This window comes from Echinops telfairi, unplaced genomic scaffold (genome assembly GCF_000313985.2).
Source record: "Echinops telfairi isolate 266 unplaced genomic scaffold, ASM31398v2 ScPeMD7_2;HRSCAF=8, whole genome shotgun sequence".
Taxonomy (NCBI): Eukaryota; Metazoa; Chordata; class Mammalia; order Afrosoricida; family Tenrecidae; genus Echinops; species Echinops telfairi.
Genome location: NW_022103898.1, coordinates 65563177 through 65587605, shown reverse-complemented (window position 1 = coordinate 65587605; position 24429 = coordinate 65563177). Strand labels below are relative to the sequence as shown.

The window sequence follows — 24429 nt, the reverse complement described above, 5'->3', positions numbered from 1 at the left end:
GGATATAAGAGCTGTAAGAGCCTCCAATAAAATTATTTAAAAAGAGAAAAATGATTATAAGTGCTGTATTCAACAACTTCATCTTGCCCTTCACTGAAGTTAATATTTGTCTACCCTCTAGTGTCTTGCTTTATGCACAACACTTTTCAAAACTACATGTTAGGAACAAAAGTTAAGGATGTGGAAAATGCCTTTTTTATTAAAAGTGGGCAATACAATTTACTTTTTTTCTTTTTACTATACAGGAAAAAATTACGCCACTATTTCTTTCTTGATCAGCACATGTATTTTGTTCTTAAAATTTTCTCAGAATGGTTCTATGAAAACCATTTGTACCTGTGAAATAACACAGAGCAGTTTGTTGATTTTAAAAAGCGAATAGCTTGCTCTTATAAATAGATGTTCATTTTATGAGTATCTTTTACATTATTTGTGAAGCTAAGATTGATGTCATAATTCAGTGGCTTGTGTTTTCTTCTGGAAAAGGAACAGTGCTTTAAGGAGTAGGGGGCTACACAAGTTTAGTTGGTTGTACTTTTACTGGGAGTATCTTAATAGATCTATTCTAAATGGGTAAGTTACTATGTATATCATACGTGGGCTTCCTGTTGTGGACAGTATTTTTTAGTTTGATTCTTTATGTTGTTTAGAATGTGCATTGCAAAACAGACACAAGCTGTCTATCTAATTTGGTGGTGATTACATTTTTTGGGTTCTGCAGCTATGGTTTTCTGAGGTTTTCCTCCCTTAATAACAAACTCACCCCCATGTTTCACTTTGATCCCATATAGTTCTTTAAAAGAATGTGATGCCCAAGGCATTCTTTATTAGTTAAAGCTGCTACATACACTCTTGTTTGGCTTTAGAAAATATCTTGGAATACTTTTGTTTTATGGTTTAAAGATTATCTCATGGCAATAGTTTTAGTTACCTGTTTACTGTCCTTGGCTTCAGAAAGTCTAGGTTCCATGAATATTTGAGATTTTCTTCATTTCTTCCTTTTGATAGGATTCTCATAGAGAATCTTTCATCTAAGTGTTTAGTAATGGTAGTCGCTCAGTCACTGCCATCGAGTCAGTGCTGACTCATAGCAAGCAACCCTTTGTGGACTTCGGAGACTGTAACAGTTACAAGAGTAGAACGTCCAGGCTTTGTCCTGTGGAGCCACTGGTAGTTTCAAACTGCTGAACGTGCGGATCACAGCCCAGCTTGTAACCTGCACTACCAGGGCTCCTCGATGGTCATAGCTAGGCACCATATAAATCTTGTCTTGTGGCAAATGGGATGGTTCACGGAAGTGGTTGGTTTGATTCTCTAAATGAAGAGATTTATCTATGGCATCTGCACCGTTAGAGCGATGAGAATGACTGAAAACAACTCTAAGATAACCTCTGCTGACCCCATAGTAGCTACTGTCTAGTTTCTCTCCTCTGCAATAGAACTCCTTAAAAGAGCAGACTCCAGCTTATTTTCTCATTCTTTCTTGAACCCCCTCGTTTAATGATAGAAAAAGGTGACCAGTGACCTGTGTGTTTCATTATTCATTCTTAATTGGTTTCTAGGGTACCATACTGTCCTGGTTCCTAGCCTTGTCATTGTTGCTTCTCCGCAGTCTTTTGTCCAGTTATTAATAACATTGACCACTAAACTTAAATATATCCCACAGTTCAATCAATGGACGCTTAACTGTAGCACTCTTATTCTCAGGTTGAGTTAGTCCAGATTTATCCAGCTGATCGTGTGGCTGCTTAAATGTCAAAAATCCGTTCTCTGAGGTTCTCTCCCCTCCATTCAGCCTGTTTCTGTAGGTATTTCGATCTGTATATGGCAGTGTGCTTCTACTTACTTGCCTTGGACCAAAAAACTTTAGGGATTTACCTCGTTCCTTTTCCTCTCATACATTTCCGACCTGGGGCTATCCTCTTAGCATAACTCTCAGCATTGTGTAAGCCCTTAGTTATGTGGCTTATACTGATTATATTATTTCTGTCTATGGTGTTAACACAAATCCTTTAATGAGCTATTTTCAGTGTTTAGGACCTGCACTTCTAGAATCCAATATCTTAGTTTATTGTTACATTAAAACTTTGATTTCCTTTTAAGTAGATGGCTTTTTTTTTTTAAGATGGCCTGCTTTGACTGTACTTCCCAACTTCTATTGAAAGTGGGTTTTTGTAAATGAATCTTATGTCTTCGGTTGAGTAGTATTTGCTTGGGTTTTCCTATGATGGACTTAGTCAAAATTAAGTAAATCTTTTGGAGATTAAAACATTGAATTTTATTAGGCTGATATTGACTGGCTATGTTTTATTCTTGCTAAGCTAACGGAGGAAGTCTGAGTGGTCCATATGGTTACTATGGTTGATTAAACTGAAATATTAGAATGATTCAAGTTCACCTAGAGCAGCGGTTCTCAACCTGTGGGTTGCAACCCCCAAAGGGGGTCCTTTCACAGGTCACCTCATAACAGTAGTAAAATTAGTTATGAAGTAGCAACATAAATAATTTGATGGTTGGGGTCACCACAACATGAGGAACTGTATTAAAGGGTCACGGCATTAGGAAGGTTGAGAACCACTGTACTAGAGGTTTGGAAGGAGGCCTGGTGATCTAATATGGAAAAGCCACCATTTAAAAGCCTATTGGGTACAGTACTCTGCTGAAGTACATGTGATCACCATGAGTTGGAAATGACTTCATAGCAAAGTGGGTGTGAGGAGACAGATGGAGAAAAATCAGTTGGCATGTAAACCAGTAAAGAGATGACATTGTCCCATGCCGTCACTCCAACACCCGGTTCTCTCTAGATTTTATTTTAGCCTTAGCTAATAATAACAAAAGTGTTCGGTAGTTGTTGGTTTTTTCCTGAGAACCACTAGTATTTTTGCCATCTTCCTGACTATGCTACCCAACTACTTCACTGATGATGGTATTAGAAGGAGATAATTTCTACAAATTTCGCACTCCAAAAAGTGACCTATCTACTAAATTATAAATGAGATGCAATTCTTAACTGCGTATACTTGGTGTATTGCTTAAGGTTTAGCATAAAAGAGGTTGGAGAAGATTGCTGTGTTATCAAATGGGAAGACTTGTTAAAATTAAGATAAAATCTTGGAACCCGTTTATAGTCGAGTATAAGCCGACTCGAATATCAGCTGAGGCACCTAATTTTACCACAAAAACGGCATTTAAAATGTGCTGAAAAACTTGGCTTATACATGAGTGTATGCAGTCTTCATATTTGTTCCTAAGAGCCCTTCAACAAATTCAGTGAAACACGTTAGTCATAAATCAAATGAATAGATTTCTTTTTCCTTCTAGAAAACTAATCATGCAGTATCTCTCTCTTAATATATACTTTCCTTATGGTTAACTAATGAAACTTTTCTTTAGGGAGTGATGATGAATACAGTGATGATGATGACATGAGTTGGAAAGTGAGACGTGCAGCTGCTAAGTGCTTGGATGCTGTCGTTAGCACAAGACATGAAATGCTTCCAGAATTCTACAAGACCGTTTCTCCAGCATTAATATCCAGATTTAAAGAGCGGGAAGAGAACGTAAAGGCAGATGTTTTCCATGCATACCTTTCCCTTTTAAAGCAAACTCGTCCTGTGCAAAGCTGGCTTTGTGACCCTGATGCCATGGAACAAGGAGAGACACCTTTGACAATGCTTCAGAGTCAGGTTTGTTTAGATTTATAGTTAGAAAGTCAAGATAATCAATGTGATTTTATTGTAAATTATACTTTGATATATAACCTTAGTGGAGAAAGCATAGAGCTGGAGAGATAGACCATCTCTACTCATTTATTAGCTATATCACCTGACATTTCACACTGAAATAGTAAAAAACAAAAATTTATGCCAGTCTATTACGTGCATTGACAACACATATCTGGGAGTAACAAATGTGATTGACAGTGGCTTGGCAGTTATGTAAATGATACAGCTACTCTATTTTGTGGTCTGAGGTGATCATCCCCCACTTTTGCATAATGGCCTAGTCTATAGAAACTTTTCCCCCTAAACCGCATTAAATTCATTTGTCCGAAGAATTTACATAGAAATGGCATCGTTTGCCATTTCATTCATTGTTTGCCATCCATTTCCCTCCCCCTCCCCGCCCCCACCCCTTTCATCCATTCCTTCTGTGTTTCATAAACTGGAAAACCTAACATAAGAATAAAAAATAAAAACAAAATGAAGTATGAAGAAGAAAGTCAGTAATTTAAAGATGTAAAGATAATAATAATAATATAAAGATTATAAAAAGAAAAGCGCACCAACAAAATTTTAAAAGCCAGAGAAGATATTTCTGTCATGGAACATGCAAGAAATTTTTAAGCCTAGATCAAATTTAGGTTGGGTCAAGATGGTCAACTGACCAAGTATCTTAATATACCATAGTTTGATCCACCACAGTCAGGTTTGTTAAAATAGTGAAACTGCTTAAGTCCCTTGCCTGTGGCCAGAAGGGATGTGGGCAGAGAGTATTTAGTGTAGTGCCTACCATACAGGTAATGTGTGATATGTGCCAGTTCTTGTTACTAATAAATTATTGTATTATAAGACACTTTCCCCAAGCTCCTGAACATAACAGCTTAAAAACTCCTGTTTGTTGACTATTTTGTATGTGGTTGGGATTTTTTTATTTCATTTGTATTTTCTGTAGCATTCCTATAGGCTACATACTGTGTATTCCTTTTTAGAGATTATGCAACAGTTGAGAGGGACTAAGTGTTTAAACTATGGGAGCAAGAACATCTATAGCAGTGGTTCTCAACCTTCCTAATGCCATGACCCTTTAATACAGTTCCTCATGTTGTGGTGATCCCTCCCCCCAACCATAAAATTATTTCCGTTGCTACTTCATAACTGTAAGTGTGCTACTGTTATGAATTGTAATGCAATATCTAATATGCAGGATGCATTAGGCAACCTTTGTGAAAGGTCGGGACCCACAGGTTGAGAGCCACTGATCTATATAATATACTGTTTAAGTAGTGCAGTGATAAACCTAGTCATAACAGTTAACATTAATTGTAGGAGGAAGTGAGGTAGAGTATATGATGACATAAGGTATTAAATTAGTGTATGGAAACTGCTGATAACATTTAGAGCAGTAAATAGTGTGGAAGTTTTGATGATCTTATGGTAAATTAGGTGTTTGCTTTTGTGTGTAGTTTTTAGATCATTGTTCAATTGTGGTTTAAATCTGTGTATTTTTTAAAAATCTCTGCCTTTGCTCTATTGAAGAATTTTCTAAGCTTTTTTTATACCCTATGAGCCCTGGTGGTATAGTGGGTTACTCTTGGGGCTGCCAATTGCAAGGCCATTAGTTGAAACCCACCAGCTTGCTCCACAGAAGAGACTGCTAAGCGGTCTTGTTCAGAGCTCTAGCCTCAGAACTCCACAGGGGCAGTTCTGCTCTTTATTATGACTCAGAATCGACTCAGTGGGAGTGAGTTTGGTTTGGAGTTTTTAGTTCTGTATCTGAGGCATACCTACTTGGTATGATTGACTGACAGATTATGAGATGTAAGAATGATTTCACTTAAACATCAGACTAGGGTTAAAAAAAACTTATTGAGGGTTGCTTTTTCCATAATGTGTCTTTTTCCCCTTCTTTAAGGGTTTTCTGCACTATTTTTGCCAATGTACCATTTATAAATTATGTCCTACAATTTTAGTTAAAAATATCTAATTGATTATTAGATATCATAATATCTTATTTAATTAGATTTCTATTGCCAGTATCAAGCAAATAAATATAAGAGAGCAGTTAATAACATACAGCAAACTTTGTTCACATGTTCTCATTAGCAGTAACAGTTCATAGCTGAGGTTATGAAGTTAATTTATAAAAATACATTCTTCCCTTTCTCCCCTCCCCCCAAATTCATGTTTAATATATTGTGGGAAATACTAGTGCCAACCAACTAATGAGTATGTGGTAATTAATTGCAGGTTCCTAACATTGTTAAAGCTCTTCACAAGCAGATGAAAGAAAAAAGTGTGAAGACCCGACAGTGCTGTTTTAACATGTTAACCGAACTGGTAAATGTATTGCCTGGGGCTCTAACGCAACACATTCCTGTACTTGTACCAGGTATGAGAGTAATAATAAATTCCTTTGGGGGCTGGTTATAGATTTTTTTTTTCTTTTACTAAGCCTTATCTAAGTTTGAAATAATTGTTTTCTTCAAAAGGAAAGTTTGTTCGCAATTTCTGTCTGCACATACAAGGGGTCTTTAAAAAGTTCCTGGAAATCTTCCTAATCTTTTAATTCCGTTTTTCTAAGAACTTTTGGGAGTTCCCTAATGGAATTAACTTTTTAATCTACTTGAGCTCCTGAAATAGACACTTTCAAGTAAAAGTTTAAAAATTGTTTCTCTGATGGTGATTATGATTTGAAGAATTTTTACTGTTGCAGGCTTTTAGAAGGTGGAAGCTTAGCAGAATTTGATGGCTTGTCTTTGAATATGCACAGACGTGATTGGGATTCTTTTGTTTGGCATTTTAGGAATCATTTTCTCATTGAATGATAAATCAAGCTCATCGAACTTGAAGATCGATGCTTTGTCCTGCCTGCATGTAGTTCTCTGTAACCACGCCCCTCAAGTCTTCCACCCTCACGTTCCGGCTGTGGTCCCTCCGGTGGTGGCTTGCGTTGGAGACCCATTTTACAAGATTACATCAGAAGCACTTCTTGTTACACAACAGCTTGTCAAAGTCATCCGTCCTTTAGATCAGCCTTCCTCCTTTGAAGCAACTCCTTACATCAAAGATTTATTTACCTGTACCATTAAGAGGTTAAAAGCAGCTGACATTGATCAGGAGGTCAAGGAAAGGGCTATTTCCTGTATGGGACAAATTATTTGCAACCTAGGAGACAATTTGGGTTCTGACTTGCCTAACACACTTCAGATTTTCTTGGAGAGACTAAAGAATGAGATTACCCGATTAACTACAGTAAAAGCATTGACTCTGATTGCTGGCTCACCTTTGAAGATAGATTTGAGGCCTGTCTTGGGAGAAGGGGTTCCTATCCTTGCTTCATTTCTCAGGAAAAACCAGAGAGCTTTGAAACTGGGTACCCTTTCTGCCCTTGATATTCTCATTAAAAACTACAGCGACAGCTTGACAGCTGCCATGATTGATGCGGTTCTAGATGAGCTCCCACCCCTTATCAGTGAAAGTGATATGCATGTTTCTCAGATGGCTATCAGTTTTCTTACCACCTTGGCAAAAGTGTATCCCTCTTCCCTTTCAAAGATAAGTGGATCCATTCTCAATGAACTCATTGGACTCGTGAGATCACCCTTGTTGCAGGGAGGAGCTCTTAGTGCCATGCTAGACTTTTTCCAAGCTCTGGTTGTCACTGGGACAAATAACCTAGGCTACATGGATTTGCTGCGCATGCTGACAGGTCCAGTTTACTCTCAGAGTACAGCTCTTACTCACAAGCAGTCGTATTATTCCATTGCCAAATGTGTAGCTGCCCTTACTCGAGCTTGTCCTAAAGAGGGGCCAGCTGTAGTAGGTCAGTTTATTCAAGATGTCAAGAACTCGAGGTCTACGGATTCCATTCGTCTTTTAGCTCTGCTCTCTCTGGGAGAAGTTGGACATCATATTGACTTAAGTGGGCAACTGGAACTGAAATCTGTAATCTTAGAAGCTTTCTCATCTCCTAGTGAAGAAGTTAAATCGGCTGCATCCTATGCATTAGGCAGCATTAGTGTGGGCAACCTTCCTGAGTATCTGCCATTTGTCTTACAAGAAATAACCAGTCAACCTAAGAGGCAGTATCTTTTGCTTCATTCATTGAAGGAGATCATTAGCTCTGCATCAGTGGTAGGCCTGAAACCCTATGTCGAAAATATCTGGGCCTTACTGCTAAAGCACTGTGAATGTGCAGAAGAAGGAACTAGAAATGTTGTTGCTGAATGTCTCGGCAAGCTCACTCTGATTGATCCAGAAACACTCCTGCCACGGCTTAAGGGTTACTTGATATCAGGTGGGTACTCAGCTTTTCTGATGTAAAGAATTTTGTTTTACTGACAGTTTATTGCCTTGATTGGTGCCTAATGAAATTAGAATATGACTGTATTTTGTTACATGTGGAAGCTGAGTGCCATATATACTCAAGTATACACTGACCTGAATATCAGCTGATGCACCTAATTTTACCACAAAAAATTACATTAAAAATGTGCATGAAAACTTGGCTTATACATGATTATATATGGTATATAATGAAAAGTTACTACTATATTATGATATGGAGCCTTATGTAAATGACATTTGTTAAATAGAATTGGGTTTAAGTTGATAAATAAATCTGTTCTAATTTGTAAGGTCTTATTTTAATGTTACTATTTGGTCTTAAAAAATAAATATCTCTTAAATTAGGAGCTTGTTACACCTTACATTTTTAAATTGTTGAATGAAGTTAATTTAAATGCAGGTTCCTAGAAGAGTCTTCAGATGTTTAGCTGTCTTTTGATCAAATAGCAGGAAATTATGGACATTCAGTTTTAGCACTTGCTCTCAGTTTTAGCAAAATTTCTGTGATCACATTATCATTTTACCTCTTGTGGGGAGTAGCTGCTCTGCTGCTCCTTTTGTCTCTCTTCTCGGAGGACGTTAGTTCTTTTGAAATCTGATGGAGTTCTTTCTTTCCCAAGTTTGGTCAACTTTGTTTCTTCTGTGCCCCAAGAGCAATAAGAAGGAATGCCCTTCATGGCCAAAGAGAATTTTTAGGGTTTGAATGAAGCTTTTTGTTTGTTTGTTTACATACCAAGAGACTTGTGATTTATTTTTAATTAGGCTCCTCGTATGCCCGAAGCTCAGTGGTTACAGCTGTTAAATTTACAATTTCTGATCATCCACAACCTATTGATCCACTGTTAAAGAATTGCATAGGTAAGTGGGGGGGGAAAGGTGTACTGGTTAACTACTATTTTGAAAGAGTTATTATTGTCTAGAAACTTTAAATTTTCAGCAATTGAAAACTGACTGTAATTATAAGGATCTGATCATTGTTTCATTACAAAGACAATTGATAATTATAAGTTTGATTGAGTACTTTTGCATATATCCTGTCACCCCATGTATTCAGTGATTTTGCAAATAACTCTAGTGACTGCATTAGTATATCATGACTGGATTCTATATCTTATTTGAGGTACCCTAGTGGTACAGTGTTTAAAGTTCTTGACTTAATTGAAAGGTCAGTGTTTGGGAACAAAAGTCAGAGCTTGGAACCCAACCAGCTCCTCCATGGGAGAGAAACGTGGCAGTCTGCTTCCATGAAGATTTGCAGCCTTGCAAACCCTAGGGAGCAGCTCTACTCTGTCCTATATAACTGCTTATGAGTTGAAATCAATCATCAGCAGTGGATTTCTTCCTTTTAAGCTCTTAAGTTACAGAATCTATTAATAGAAGGGTCTTTTTAAAAAAAATCATTTTATTGGGGGTTCATACAACTCTTCTCACAATCCATCCATCCGTCCATCCATGTGTCAAGCATTTGTACATTTGTTGCCATCATCATTCTCAAAACATTTTCTTTCTACTTTAGCCCTTGGTATCAGCTCCTCATTTTCCCCCTCCTTACCCCGCTTCCTCACAAACCCTTAATAATTGATAAATTATTATTATTTTGTCATGTCTGACACTGTCTCAAGTCTCCCTTAATAGAAGGGTCTTTATAAGTCCTTTTGGAGGTAGAAGTCAGCTCTATCTTAGGCCTCAATACGTCTTTTTTTTTTCCTACCGTAAGTATTTCTGGTTTTCTCATTTACAAATGTTGTTGGGGTGTGGGAGCCCCATTACTTGAATGGGCCCTCAGGAGCGAGTTGGGATTGTGGAAAATATTAGAGACAGCAGGCCACGGGGGTTCCTCGTCCCATGTCAGGACTAAGAATATTTTCCAATAGGTATATATAATGGGGTTTACACATCATACAGCTAACATTGTACATAGTCAATGGGTAATATAAGGGTAGCATAATAAACAAGCAATGAGATGAGTCATTGACTTGACCTAGTGCTAGTTGACCTCAAACCCACCACCGGGGAGCCTTCACCAGGGGGTTGCTACAGTTACAGTGGTTTGGCTATAGAACCCAGTTGCTCTTATCTTTTGATAACCTCAGACATAGTGAAGTAGTCAGGCCCAGAAATGATTCATCTGTATTGTTGCTCCTTTATGATTGTTCCTTTATGGGGGGGTTATTGGAAGGACTGTGTCCAGTCATGAGAATGTATATTAAGATTTATTTATAGCTCCTCACCGTGAGGATCTTCCCCCACTAGAGGCAGCTTCCCAGACCTGTAATTATGAGAATGGATGATTTAGCTGCATTATATTCTCCTCCTGTCCCTCAGTTTTACCACCATATAGTCTTTATTTAACATTGTTTCCAAAGCCCTTCCCCCTCACTATCTTCATTCTGATGTATTATTATAAACCCTGATTTCTCTGTGCTTTGTTCTGAGTGTGAAGTTTACCAAGAGCAGGCTGGGTCTTGTGAAGACGAAAATAATGTGCTCTTAACAAAATAAAGATTCCTTACATAAATGTTATGAGTTACTCTGGGTAGACTAGAGAAACAAATCCAGGGAGATTCGTGTAGATAGAGTTTTATAAAAGGGTAATTGTACATTAAAAGAGCATCCAAATCCAGTTCAGTCCAAGGCCATAAGTCCGGTATTAGCCCACGTGTCTGATACCAATTTATAACGTCCCCTTCAGACTCTCAAAACACATGCAATGACACCGAATGCAAGATGATCACAGGCCAGTGGGTAGAAAGTCTTTGGATCCAGTGACATGGGAGCCACATGTGGCTTGGGAACCAGTTCCCAGGGAATGGGTTCTATCAGTGAGTGCCATGTATCTTGTCAGTAGAGCATCTTCCAAGGAGTGAGCCGAGAGAGAATATGTCCAGGAAAATCCAGGAGTTCCCAGAATTCTCAGGAGAGGGCCATGCCCACACAGAGACCTCGTTGGCTATGATCTGATTAACAGACTAGACTCCACCCCTTCACTCTCAGTCCTCTCATTGACACCAGATTATATAACTACCATTTTAGTTTTCACTTGCCATGTAAACTGTTGTTAAATAAGCGTTCCCCTTCGTGTGCCTTTGTATTAGATTTTCTTAAAGTATGAATGTGTCTTTACATGTATACCACCCATTGCCTTCCAATTGATTTTGACTCCATGACTGTAGGACAGAGTAGAATGTCTCCATGAGGTTTCTGAAGTTTCAAGCTTTATGGCAGTAGACTGCTAAATCTTTCTACCAGGGAGCAGTTGGTGGATTTGGAGCACTGATCTTTTGGTTCAACCACTGGGCTGCCAGGGCTTCTTTACATTTGTGGTTAGGTACAGCACAGTCAGTTCCAACTCAGTGACCTTCCTTCTAGCTGAGCAAAGTACTATCTACTCACGGGTCCTCCTCATAATTGTTGCCATTTAAGCCCCTTGTTGGCATCTTTTGTGTCAGTCTGTCTCACTGAGGGACTTTCTCTTTTTCTCTGACCTACTTGATCAAGCGTGATAGTCTTATGGACTCTCATAATATGTGCAAAGTACATGGGACAAAGTCTTGTTATCTTGGCTGCTTAAGAGAATCGTGGCTTTACATCTGAGGCAGAATTGTTTAACATTAATATTAACATTAATTAATAATTAATATTAAATTATATTTAATATTCTTCCTCAACACCATAATTCATATTTATCAATTCTTCTGCAGTCTTCCTTACTATACCCAGGCATATGAGGTGTTTGGAAATGCCATGGTTTGGATCAGTTGGATCTTAGCCCTCAAAATGACATTATACCTCTTTAATGCCTTCTAACCCTGGTAGCGTAGTGGTTTATGCATTAGACTGCCAGCCACAGGGTCAGCAGTTCAAACCCGTGAGAGACAGATGAGGCTCTTTGTCACATCTATAATAACATAACGATTTGTTATTAGTACTGTCAAATGGGTTTTGATTCATAACAACCCTATGTACAGCAGAACAAGCCACTGCCCGGTCTTACACCATCTTCACAATTGTTATGCTTGATCTGCTGTTGTCATCGCTGTGTACGTCCATTTCATCAAGAGTCTTTCTCTTTTTAGTAAAAATTTGCAGTTTTGGAAACCCACAGGGGCAGTTCTACCCTGTCCTCTAGGGTCACTGTGAGTTGGAAGTTATTTTTGTTTAAAGTGGTCTTTTAAAGCAAATATGCCCAAGACAATATGACATTTGATTTCATGACTGCTGCTTCCAAGTATAATCCCCCAAATCAGGCCCACTGCCATCAATTTATAGGGACTTAATCAAGAGTTTCTGAGACTTTAAATCTATACTGGAGCCAGTAGTTGGTGTGAATCTCTAATCTTGCTGTTAGCAGTCCGACACTTAATGATATCATTACCAGGACTCTTTGCTACTGTATGTACACAATTGAAATTCATTTTGTTGACTTTGGTCCCTCCTCCCCACCTTTTTTTAAAATTTGAAATCTCTAAAAATGTTATCTTTCACTATGTTTAATAGTCTTCACTTTTGAATCAACTCTATTTGGTAATGTGTGTGTGTTGAGAGTGACCTAAAATAACTAGTAAATAGAGAAAATATGATTGATCCATTAAACTGGCCTAAAGTTTCCTCTTAGATGTAAGTGAATTTCATTCAAGCTGTTATTATATTCTTTATTGTTGTACTTAACATCTTCCACTTCCCAAAGGGGATCTTCAGGAACATCTGTAAGTTGGAAACAACTTGTAGGTACTGTTGGGTAGAGTAATTTGAGAAGGACCAAGAGGAGATAGACCAGAATGACCACCAATAACTGTTTCAGTACAGATAAGAATGGGCTTTTAGGGTTTCTAAGATTTTATAGCGTCCCTGTATTTTAGAGTTTCCGTCACTGGTTAAATGTGAGGGGGTACCACCAACCCCCCAAAAGAGCCAGCAAAAAATCCGCTGGGCGAAGTTTTCACAGTATGTGTTTTTCCAACTAGGTGAGCATTGAAAAACTTTTCTCTTGAGTTAGTGCACCCAGTGCTGTCACCTGGGAAGATTTTCGCTGTCACAGTGAAGTTTTTCATAAAAGCAGTTTCACTTGAACCTCAACTTTTTGTGATGACCGATTTCAGAGAAAAGCATGTGACTATGAAATTTTGTTTCCTGCTCGGGAAAAATACCACAGAAACTGTTGTAATGATGAACACAACTTAAACTGACAGCCCTATGGGAAAACTCAAGTGTACAGGTGGTTTTCTTGTTTCAAAAAACATGAAATGTCAATTGATGACAAACCTTGTTCTGGACATCCATCAACTTCATGAATGAATGAATGAAATGTCGACTCGTAGTGCATTTGGGGTTTGTTCCCCAGGTCAGACTGTTAGTCAAGCTTCCTATTTAGAGGTTCTGAAAAGATAATGTAACAGTGTGGGACAAAAAAAAGCTTGACTTGTGGCAAGCGGGGGACTGGCTTTGCGACCAATTGCGACAATGCACCTGCTCATGCTGCTATCTCAGTGCACCAGTTTTTTGGGCAAAACCCAGCATGCCTCTCTTGCCCCATGCACCTTACTCACCTGACCCTATTCTGTGCGACTTGCTTTTGTTTCTGTGAATGAAGAGGTACATGAAAGGACCGTGATTTGACGATGTAGAAGAGGTGAAGAAGAAAAAACATGAGGAAGGTGCTGTCACTCATCCAAACAGATGAGTTTGAAAAATGTTTCCAAGAATGGAATTGCAGATTTGACAAATGTATTAAGTGTAATGGCGAGTACTTTGAAGGTGATAAGGTTGTTTGTAGGAAAAAAAAATTTAAATACATAGGATAAATTCCAGTTTTGGGGGGGTACCCTTCGTACATCCTGGCATTAGTTAGACTCAAAAATCCTCAGAACTCCATTTTCGGTCTCGTTGCAACTAGGGGAAAGGGCATGTCAGCAGGGAGGAATGGAGGGCTGGCAGAGGAGCGGCACTGTGCGTGCTATTTGCAGTGTTCAGGAAGGGGAGGGGAGTGGTGGTGGCACATGTAAAGGAATGAGGGAAGGGGATTGCCAGTTCACAATAAAGGGCACGCCGGCCCAAATAGAGGGCTTTTGCAGTGACCCAGAAGTAATTACTAATACGTAAACATGTAAGAACACAAACATGTATTGGAGAAGATCCCCCTTTTTCCCCACCTAGTTTTTTGCTTTGGTACAGTAAGGTACATTTTTAGTTCTCTTTAAACTGAGACAAAGGCCTATTCCAGGTCTTAGATACCTCATTCCTGGGTGACATCAGTCCACCAAAGTGCATCATTGCTATTGTTAATCAAGCAGGTAGTTATTTTGATCTAATTCAGGGTCTGTGACTGACATTCACCACTAGTTAGGTAGCATTCTGGGGTCAAGGAATTAACAACCACTTTACTACAAACCTAGTAGCACTGGTGGCATATTGGTTATGTGTTGGCCTGTGAAATGCAGGGTCAGCAATTTGAAACCACCAGCCACTGAAGGAGAAAGATGGACTCCTTACTTTCGTAAAAAGTTACACTCTCAGGAACTCACAGGGGCAGTTCTACCCTGTCCTGTAGGGTCGACGATATGAGTCTGGACACATTTAATTATCTCCGAAACTTTATTGCTTTAATGTAGACCTTCTGAGCATCTACCTGGAGTTTACTAACTTATGGTACCTGGAACCTAAAGCTTCATCATTTTAAAAAGCCAAGTCTTCTGACATCTCTCCCTTTTCCCCCATATATTTTAAAGTGTTGCTGGTGGTGATGTTGAGACCACGTAATGGTAAATAATAGCTCCATGTAAGTAATAGGCAAGTTCTAGACATTGTTCAACAATACTGTTTGTTTTATTAAATATGCCTGTAAGGTTTATCACCTCATTTTATAGACCACGAACCGGCTCATGACTAAAGTAACTGGCCCATCGTTAACAAGATTAGCTTGACTCACTATCATCTATAAAAGGCATTGTGGACTTTTGTTCCAACCCCTTTGCATTATAGTGAGAGCAGGTTATCAATTAATAATTATGCCATTCCAGAAATGATAGTTTTATTACTGCTGCAAGAAATAACATTGATTCATGTAATATTTCTTCAGTTTTGCCATGGCTTTCATTGAAGAACAATAACAATACTTAACTATTAGAAAAAATATGTACCGTATATTATATTTTAAAACTATCATAACTGTTACTTCTCTGACAATCTTTCAGGTGATTTCCTTAAAACATTGGAAGACCCAGATTTGAATGTAAGAAGAGTTGCCTTGGTGACATTCAACTCAGCTGCCCATAACAAACCATCATTAATAAGAGATCTTTTAGATACCGTTCTTCCACATCTTTACAATGAGACAAAAGTTAGAAAGGAACTTATAAGAGAGGTATGTGGTTTAGATTACACAGCTTATTTAACCTTATCTTTGACCTTTAAACTTTTTTGTTGTAATAAAACACATAGTCCATCAAATTGAAATTAATTACATCCATAATTTTGCAACTAATCACTATCTTATTTCTAAAGCATTTTCATCACTTCATATTATTAGAAAATTCTACAACCTTTAAACAATCGTTCTTAATTCTTTTCTTCATTTTGGTTTGCATCTTTTAAAAATGCAAACTCACATACCCTTTCTTTTTTAACAGGTAGAAATGGGTCCATTTAAACACACCGTGGATGATGGCCTGGATATCAGGAAGGCCGCTTTTGAGTGTATGTACACCCTTCTAGACAGTTGTCTTGATAGGCTCGATATCTTTGAATTTCTAAATCATGTTGAAGATGGTTTGAAGGATCATTATGATATTAAGGTAAGATATGTCTTTTCACACGATGCTTTAAAGGAAGAGTTTACGTTTCTGTAGTGACTTTAATTTACTTACACATAACTAAATTATAATTTATTTACACATAAGTGAGAAAAATTAGGTTGTCTTATGATTTTGGTAACTGTGATGTAAGCTAAAATGTATACAGGTAATAAACCAGTTGGCTGTTGAATTGATGCCAGCTCATGGCAACCCTGATGTCTGTGAAAACTGCTCCCTAGCGTGTTCAATGCCTAAGACCTTTCCGAAGTAGATCACTGTAATACTACCTGGGCAGCATAGAAAAGTTAATAGTACAGTAGTGTAGCAACACTTGATCTACAGAAAAAAAAAATCCCAAAACATTTTCATTGGAAGAAGTCACGTTTAACTGGATGGAGGAGAAGACTTTTTTTTTCTTTCAGACCATTTTATTTGGCGTAATCCATACAAAATACCACCCAGTTCAGTTACATCTGACATTGTTGTACAGTTGCTACCACAGTCAGTTCCTTCTTGTACCCTTCCCCTGCCCAGGGGCCCTAATTCCAGTGATTGTCTCTATAGATTTGCCCATCCTGGGTTTCATTTACTGTAAAACATTGAAAAACACATAACAGTCAAGGAGGCTACCGACAATGTCAATATACAACAGAGATAAACCCCAATATGGAAAAAATCCACAAAAAAATATTTAAAGCCCGATCAAGCTTAAAGTGTATCAAAGGGGAGATCAGATGACGTTTTTATCATTCAAGTCAAAGTTATTGTTTTAATCTATAGTCATCTATGGAATACTCTGTCTGATAACCAGGTTATTCCCATCCCTCAATTAAGATTAGAGGGGAATCAGCAAAGGCTTATTCCCTGTGTAGATCCTGCAAATGTTACTTTGGGCTTCCAAAATACATATCCTCCTGCACACCAGAATCTCACATTGCAGTCTCTGATACTAGTCCTTGGAGCTCAGATGTTGTGCTTCCATGTGGACACGTTGACATCTCACCCAGGTGGTTGCTTGTTTGAAAACAAGCCTTTAAGACCCCAGATGCTGTTCTTTAATAATGTTTTTATTCTTTAATGCACCATTTAATTGCTTCTCTACACTTTTCTCTAGCACCCCTATCTTCCCTGTTTCCTTCATGAGGATGAGTATTGAGCAGGACCATGTCATAAGAACTAGTTGCTCTTAGATTTTAGCTAGGATGAAGTTGGAGCCCCAAATCCATTCCTGAATCTGATGTTTAACTGCCTTTGGTTAACCTTAAAGACATCTTTGTTATTTTATGGTAGAGAAGAATCTTCTTGGTCATTTCCCTGGAACATACGGAGCTCCTTACAGTGTCATTGATTAGCCCATGGCAATAATTTAAAAAAAAACACTTAAGAAAGAAAGGGAGAATAAACAAATGTAGGCTTACTGCAAATTGCAATACATAGATTATTGACTAGTACAGAATAAATCCTTGCGTGACTGGACACTTTACATAAACAGTGGGAGTTGGTCTTCAGGCAATTCACTGTTAATGTGAGACATGGTCTGCCAGAATAATACATAGCTAATTATAGCAAGTCGGGCCTTGAAGTAATAAGTAAATGTTAGTCAGTCTACTGATAGTTCACTACTCTTGGTGTAGCGTATTCTGCTTGTTCACACACCATGTAGTTTCAGTCTTAAGTCCTCAGTTTACAGGTGTGTTTGAGGTAGAGTCCAGTTCATCTAAGAGGGTTTCCACGTTCCACCAGGGTATGGCCTTTGGAGCATACTGTGCACCTTGAAGATCCAGGGCTCAGTTTTCCAGTGTTCTATGACACATGACCTGGAGAAAACATTTTTTTGTTCCAGGTATATTTGTCTTCAAGTTGATTATCTCAGAGGGCCTCTCCAGTAGTATGAAAATTGCTTTATTGATTCCATTTCCCTATGAACGTTTGAAGCATCCTAGTAATGAGTACTGTTGAAAGTGTGTCTCGGTGGGTCAGCATTCATTGTCTTGGTTCAGGATTCTTGTGGACTGTCTTGTCTCTGTTCTAATGACCAGTAACTTCATGTGTATTGTTTATTGGAATGAATGAGTGTTCTTTTCTTATGCAAATATACTGAGTTTAATGTTGAGTTTTCTAAAAGCAAGTTATGAAAAACTCTTCAGATACACCGTATATACTTGAGTATAAGCCGACCCGAATATCAACTGAGGCACCTAATTTTACCCCAAAAACTGCATTAAAAATGTGCTATAAAAAACTTGGCTTATACGCAAGTATATACGGTATGCAGAACAGTCTTCATAGAGCATGAACTTTTCTCATAGCTGCTTTATTTGTGCTTATGTGTATTTTAAATGTGCATATTATAAGAGTGATTTTGAAAATAAGAAATATCTACTTTTACATTTAGGACATGTGGCTGAGCAGGGCAAAATTTTTAATTGAGCAATACTTAAGGCCTTCTACCAAAATTCCAATTTGTATGTTTCCTTGCATAGTGACCTTTCTAGAATTTAATGAGGGGACTCCTGTGAGTTTTCAGTTGAAGGGGACAATGATTACAAGTTAATTTGGTTTTTTATGTGGGTTAATCTGAATAACCAGCCATTTCTTTCAGGAAAATTTGAGTGAAAACTTCCCCTAGTGCTTCTCATAGATAGCTCTGGCACACATGAGAATTATCCAAGGGGGGTTACTAAAACTTACTGAATCTGTGAGCCCATCCATTTCTAAATCAACATCTGAGGATGTTTCTAAAGCTCCCCAGGTGATTCTCATGTGCATTCAAGACTGACGCACTTTTCTAGCTCTGTACTCAGGGATTGCATTAGAGATGCAGCCTTGCCAGTGCTTATACCTCAGATTCATTGAGTCGTCTCTGTGATTCAGAGTGGCGAGTCCATTAAAGTGAAGCTTCAGTGTGCATACTAGCCATGTTTGTTAGAATTTGCACCTTGTTTTTAGGAAATAACGCAAAGTCTAATTTTGTTTTTAATATTCCTAATAGATGCTAACATTTTTAATGTTGGTAAGACTCTCTACCCTCTGTCCAAGTGCAGTACTGCAGAGGTTGGACCGACTTGTTGAGCCACTACGTGCCACATGTACAACTAAGGTAATCATTGATACTGTAGCATCAACTTAGGGTAGAGTATGGTATAGTCAAGATTCCTACTTAATTCTGTACTATAGTTATTCAGACCTAGTAATAGGAATGTTTTCTGAAACTAAGCACTGTTAAATGCTATTCTGAACTGTTTTTGATTTTTGCTGTAACAATATGACATGCTTTAACATACTGATGTAGAGTAAAGAATGTTTGGGTCACAAAAGAGGAAGTGTCTTTCATTCTAGTTAACGGTTAGCAGAATTTTTGTGAGAGTGATAACAGTGAATTAGACTTTTGGGGAGGAGTGGATTTATTTGCTTATTCTTTTAAAAGGTGAACAAAGCTTTGTGTGTAAGAATAATTAGACACAGAGACCTCAGGTGTCAATGAATGGTCGTTTTGAGGAACACTAAATAAACAGTTTCTAAAGGAGAAGTTTTTGGCAAGAGCTAGAGTCTGGTATGTTAAGCAGATAAGACTGGATTCTACTCTTGTTTTAACCATGTTGGCTCTCGATTTTCTTTTTGTATAGGGGGTCTTTGTGTAAATTCCCTTGAAAGGAAAAGGAAAGCCACTATTTTTTTCAAAAAAATAGTATGCTTGGAATGTAATGTGCTTTGGGAGCCAGCCTAGAATTGCTATACTTTATTCGCTATTGAGAGATTGCATATGTTTACATTTGTTGTGGCAGAGCTTTCTGTGGCACATCATCTAAAGCGACTTCACATTGCAGGTTAAGGCCAACTCGGTGAAGCAGGAGTTTGAGAAGCAAGATGAACTAAAGCGGTCTGCCATGAGGGCAGTAGCAGCACTGCTGACCATTCCAGAAGCAGAGAAGAGCCCTTTGATGAGCGAATTCCAATCGCAGATCAGCTCTAACCCAGAGCTGGCGGCCATCTTTGAAAGTATCCAAAAAGATTCGTCATCCACTAATTTGGAGTCAATGGACACTAGTTAAATGTTTGTTCAATGCGGGGACCATTACATTGACCCTGTGATGCACTGAATTGACAGGTTAATCATAAGAGATGGAAAGAGAAGTGTCTAAAGACTTCAAAATGTTCCATTTGCCCCCCTTCATGAAGACAGTTTGGCTTTCTTCCATTGTTGCTTTTGTAGCATTTATTTCAGAAACACGTATTTCCATAAGCCAGAGGTTGTAAAACCACTAATGTTTTAGTGGTTTAGGACATTTTAAATGGAAACTAAAAGTTAAGATTTATGGACTATGGAGATAAGGTCCACTCTCTATTTACCCTGTAACAAACATTTAGGATTAAAATGTTGAAATTTTGTGACCACGAATTTCTTTCTTTTATAAATCTTATATTTTAAAAATCAAAAACCCTGCAATGCTTAAACCATCTCTTTCTCGTATAATGTTTTTTGGCAAGATAAGTTGATTGTTGGCTGACTAGAAAACATTTCAGAGGTTGGCAGTTTAAAAAAACAATAATGTATCAGTTTTTAAGTATGGGGTTAAGAATATCCCTGTTGGGCACACTAATTTTGCATGAGCAAGTTTATAAATATATATTGTCTGTAAAGCAGCATGTGCAGATTATTCATAATACAAAAGTTAAAATAAGTATTGTATTAGTGCAATTTTCAGATATTTATTTTTGCACAGAAAACACATATCTGGAGAAAAAGGGAGTAAATTTTGACACTTTGCAGATGTTTTCAGCAAATCAAGTAACAATAGCAATTTGCCACTTTTTTCTATTATAAATTTTCTTACACATCTAAACTTGGGATATTTAAGTGCTCGGTTTTTTCTCAGTTACCCATTTGTGTGTGTGTGTGTATGTGTGTGTGTATATACACCTTTATTCTTAAAGTCAGGTTTTTCTTTCATTCTCTTTGGATCTTATCTGAGGATACAAATACTGTGTGTGCGTTTGGATTTTAATTTGAGGAGAATTCTAAAGTCAGCTACCACCAATTTATTTACTGGTTTTTAAGACCATTGCCCTTTTAGTTGAGGCACATTTTCCCCACTTTCTCTTGTAGAGCTAATTTACATATTGCATTAGGTGGGTGTTGACTCCTTTTCCTGGTAAAGGCTCTGTGCTGGGGGCAATCAAAGCTTTGCAGTACTTTTTAATATTTTAGCTACGTTTTTATTTCAACATAACCTTCACTGAGTTCATTTCACATTGTAGCTTCTTCCAATTTGTGGCGCTCCGAGAATAAGAGATATCTAATGCTGTGCAAACATAGTTTACATGTTTGAAGGAGGCAGCTGTTAAATCGAGTGACCAATTTGAGGCAATCAGATATTGAAAAACTGCACCCTTATTTTTGAAACTGTGAATTGGAAATACTTTTCCTGCTCTGTTACCTGCTTTAACATCTGGATATGCAGTGATTTTAATCGGTAACAGTGGTTATTAGAGTAATAGCTTGATTTCAAATGTTCAGATGATAATGCATAAGAAATTTGGTATCACTGAGGCTTTTGACTAGTAAATGGACATGGACCCCTCCCTACATTAAGTTGGTGCCATTTCCAAATATGGCAGTGATACTCTAATGCCATCATTTGCATACAGCTGTAATAGAGATTTATTTTGAGATGTTAGTGTATTAATGTACTATGCATATACCGTGGAAATAGATGTTGTGGATATATTTAAATATTTGGTTACATTGTTTCACAATAAATTACAATACTGCAGGCTCTAGGACGAATAGAAGCTTGACATGCAATGTTGTGTTAATTGTCCAAAGTTAAATCCAAATTTTTTTTCATGTATAGGATTTTTGTTTTGTTTTGTTTAACAACAAAGGTGCTTCTATTTTAGTTTTGCTGAGTCTTACAAGCCAGCTCGATTTTCAACTGACTAAAATACTATCTTTTGATATAAAAACGGCCCTCTCTACTAGTAGATCAGGTTTTATTGTGTATACACATATATAGTCAAAGTAGTAACAAGAAGGGATTGCTCTGAATCTAAATGCTGAATCTTCCTGATTAGTTAATCCCTAGCAGGGCTGTCATCCAGATACTGGGCTGGAAGTGGTGGTATGCGATCCAGCCGTGGACTGTCACTCCTGCTTCACTGACGTTCTGCTCAGTGATTTACCACTAAGTTAATAGTAGGAAGCTACTGTTCCCTGTCTTTCATAAGGAGAGTTTAATAGCTAGATGTGCCTTCCGTGATATCTTTTAAAGGAAAGTTTAAGATACAGTTGTGTTTTGAGGTTAGGTTGATGTATGAAATGAAATTACAGCAGAAAGAAAATTGGTAAGGCAGGACCTAATCTAAAAAATGACTTGTCGAGGTATCAGTAGTACATTTTTGATATGCTGCTTGCATATTGAATTTGCAAGGTACTTGACCTGTGGGAATAAGAGAACTCTTAAAAAATGGCATATGGTGACTTCACCACAATTTGGCTGTCAAAATGATTTTATGTGACAGTAAATATTTTTTTTCTAGTCTTTTACCAGGCCAATGGTAAAAAAAAAAAAATATATAACACAAAGGCATGTCTAATTAGCTGGTTCTAGGAAATGTTCTCATATCTTTATAACTAGACCAATCTCAGACTTCATTTGAGTATGATTACTGTTGAAAAGATGAAATAGGCAAAATCCTCTGCCAGTGAAAAATTGAGTTAACTGAAATTAATGAGTTTATTAAACCTTTTAAGCAGTATGTGACCATATGACAGTATATAGCAACACTTAACCCATGAAGAATTAGAAGTGATATTTTCTTCCCAAGTGAAATTTTAATAAAGATATAAATTACTAAAATTACTGATCTATAGAACCTATGGTTAATAAATGTTTTGATATTTATTTAAAAGCTTAATATGTTCAGCAAGTAATAATTTGGGTTCTATATCTGTCTGAAATTGAATCTTAATTTTTAAAATGTTCAGATATATACCTCATTGAAAATCTTGCTTAATCTTTAATGAAACGTTGACAGTACAGTAAGTTTACTTACTGTTTGAAAAAAATTCTGTTTTTAACTGATTTCTCCAGCTAAATTACTTTGATAATTTTCGGTTGCAAAAATGAAACACTGATAAAGTGTTTGGTAATGGATGCCAGAAGTTCACCTGATGGTAATTTTCTTAAGAAAATACGAACTGAAATTGCATTTCTCCTTTTCAAAACAGTAAGTTTCTTATTTTCTGATTAGTAATTGAAACACAAGACTTTGTGAACACCTGTACTTTATGTACTTTAATTTTTTTCAGCAATATGTTTTGGTCTTTTTCATTTATAAAGTTAACTTTAAATCCAAATGGGATTGTATTCCCTTAAAGATAAAAGCTGGCGGAAGAGCCAACTTGAAGTAAAATTACTGAGTGGGAATGCACATGATTTGATTTGATTTGATTCTCCCTTCTAGTATCGGTGTGCCCGTCAGATTTCGAATTTATTCTTAGTAGTTGGATTTCCATTCGTGTCTTACTAACGTCACCTCTTTAATTCATGGTGAGTTTGGCAAATTGAATTATACTAGGTTCTTAGAAGAGAAAAGCCTTTATATTCTTTGAATTGAAATACGTCCTGGGTTTAGGGGGTTGTGGAATTACTTGGTGATTGTCAGAAAGGTTGATGTGCCTTATGCGGTGTTACTGTAGACGGCGGGCGGGCGGGTGCCCCGCAGTTCTCCAGCACTGGTCCAGCATGGTAGCCCTGTGTTTCGTGAGTCTCCAATAGTCCCAGGATATGGAAAGCTATTGACGGTTTCCCAGCCCTATTCTTTTAAACTTGATAAAACACAACAGTTTACTGAGGCAAGCACAGCAGTGTGTTTGTTTACTATAATTGTAGTCTAAATACTTAATAGTTATGCAAACGTGTTTGGAATCACTACTTGCTCATAAACCAAGAATCTTGTAAAAGGCATGGAAATAAACTCCTGGTTCCATGTTTTAGAAGATCCAGGCTTTTCTCCAAAATGTGGACTTTACGAGGGAAAAAAGCATGTTCACTTGTTTAGATAAGGCTTTATCTACCTCAGTGTCATTGACATTGAGACTGGACAGTTATTTGTTTTCAGGGGTGATTCTTGCATTGGAGGTTATCAGTGACTCATACCCACAAGACCCCCTCCCAGTTGTGACAACCCAACCTGGCTCCAGATAGTTTGGGATGCAGGAGGGCGAGGTGTCGACAAAATTGCCCCAGTTGTGAGCCATTTTAAAAGAAATGTCTCTTGATTCTAGCCCCTTTAACTCAACAGATTATATGTTTTTGGAGAAAAAAAGATAAAACCAAGTTTTCAGCTAATTTTCCCCCCCTACCAATTATAACTATGCTTTAATGGAAATAGGTTTCTCCTCTATATAAATATTGCCTCTACTGGTTTAAATGGACAGTCTAGAAATGTATGAAGCCATTTGAGCCCTTTGGAATTGATGCATACTATATACAGAGATTTAAAAAGTTGCCATGAATAGTTAGTACATTTTACTTGAATTCTAGAGAAGACTAAGTGAATGG

General features: G+C 37.6%; 1 protein-coding gene across 1 annotated transcript in view; it reads left to right on the top strand.

Annotated features, from left to right (window-relative positions):
* CAND1 (cullin associated and neddylation dissociated 1) overlaps positions 1-20254 on the top strand; it is a 50742-nt gene extending 30488 nt beyond the window's left edge. Inside the window, exons 8-15 of the mRNA XM_004700470.4 lie at positions 3397-3689; positions 5973-6114; positions 6529-8022; positions 8835-8930; positions 15263-15432; positions 15698-15862; positions 18855-18962; positions 19690-20254. Of these exons, the coding sequence (XP_004700527.1) occupies positions 3397-3689; positions 5973-6114; positions 6529-8022; positions 8835-8930; positions 15263-15432; positions 15698-15862; positions 18855-18962; positions 19690-19914 (2693 nt within the window). The 3' untranslated portion in view covers positions 19915-20254. The remainder of the gene's footprint in view (positions 1-3396; positions 3690-5972; positions 6115-6528; positions 8023-8834; positions 8931-15262; positions 15433-15697; positions 15863-18854; positions 18963-19689) is intronic.
* Positions 20255-24429: the final 4175 nt, after the last annotated feature.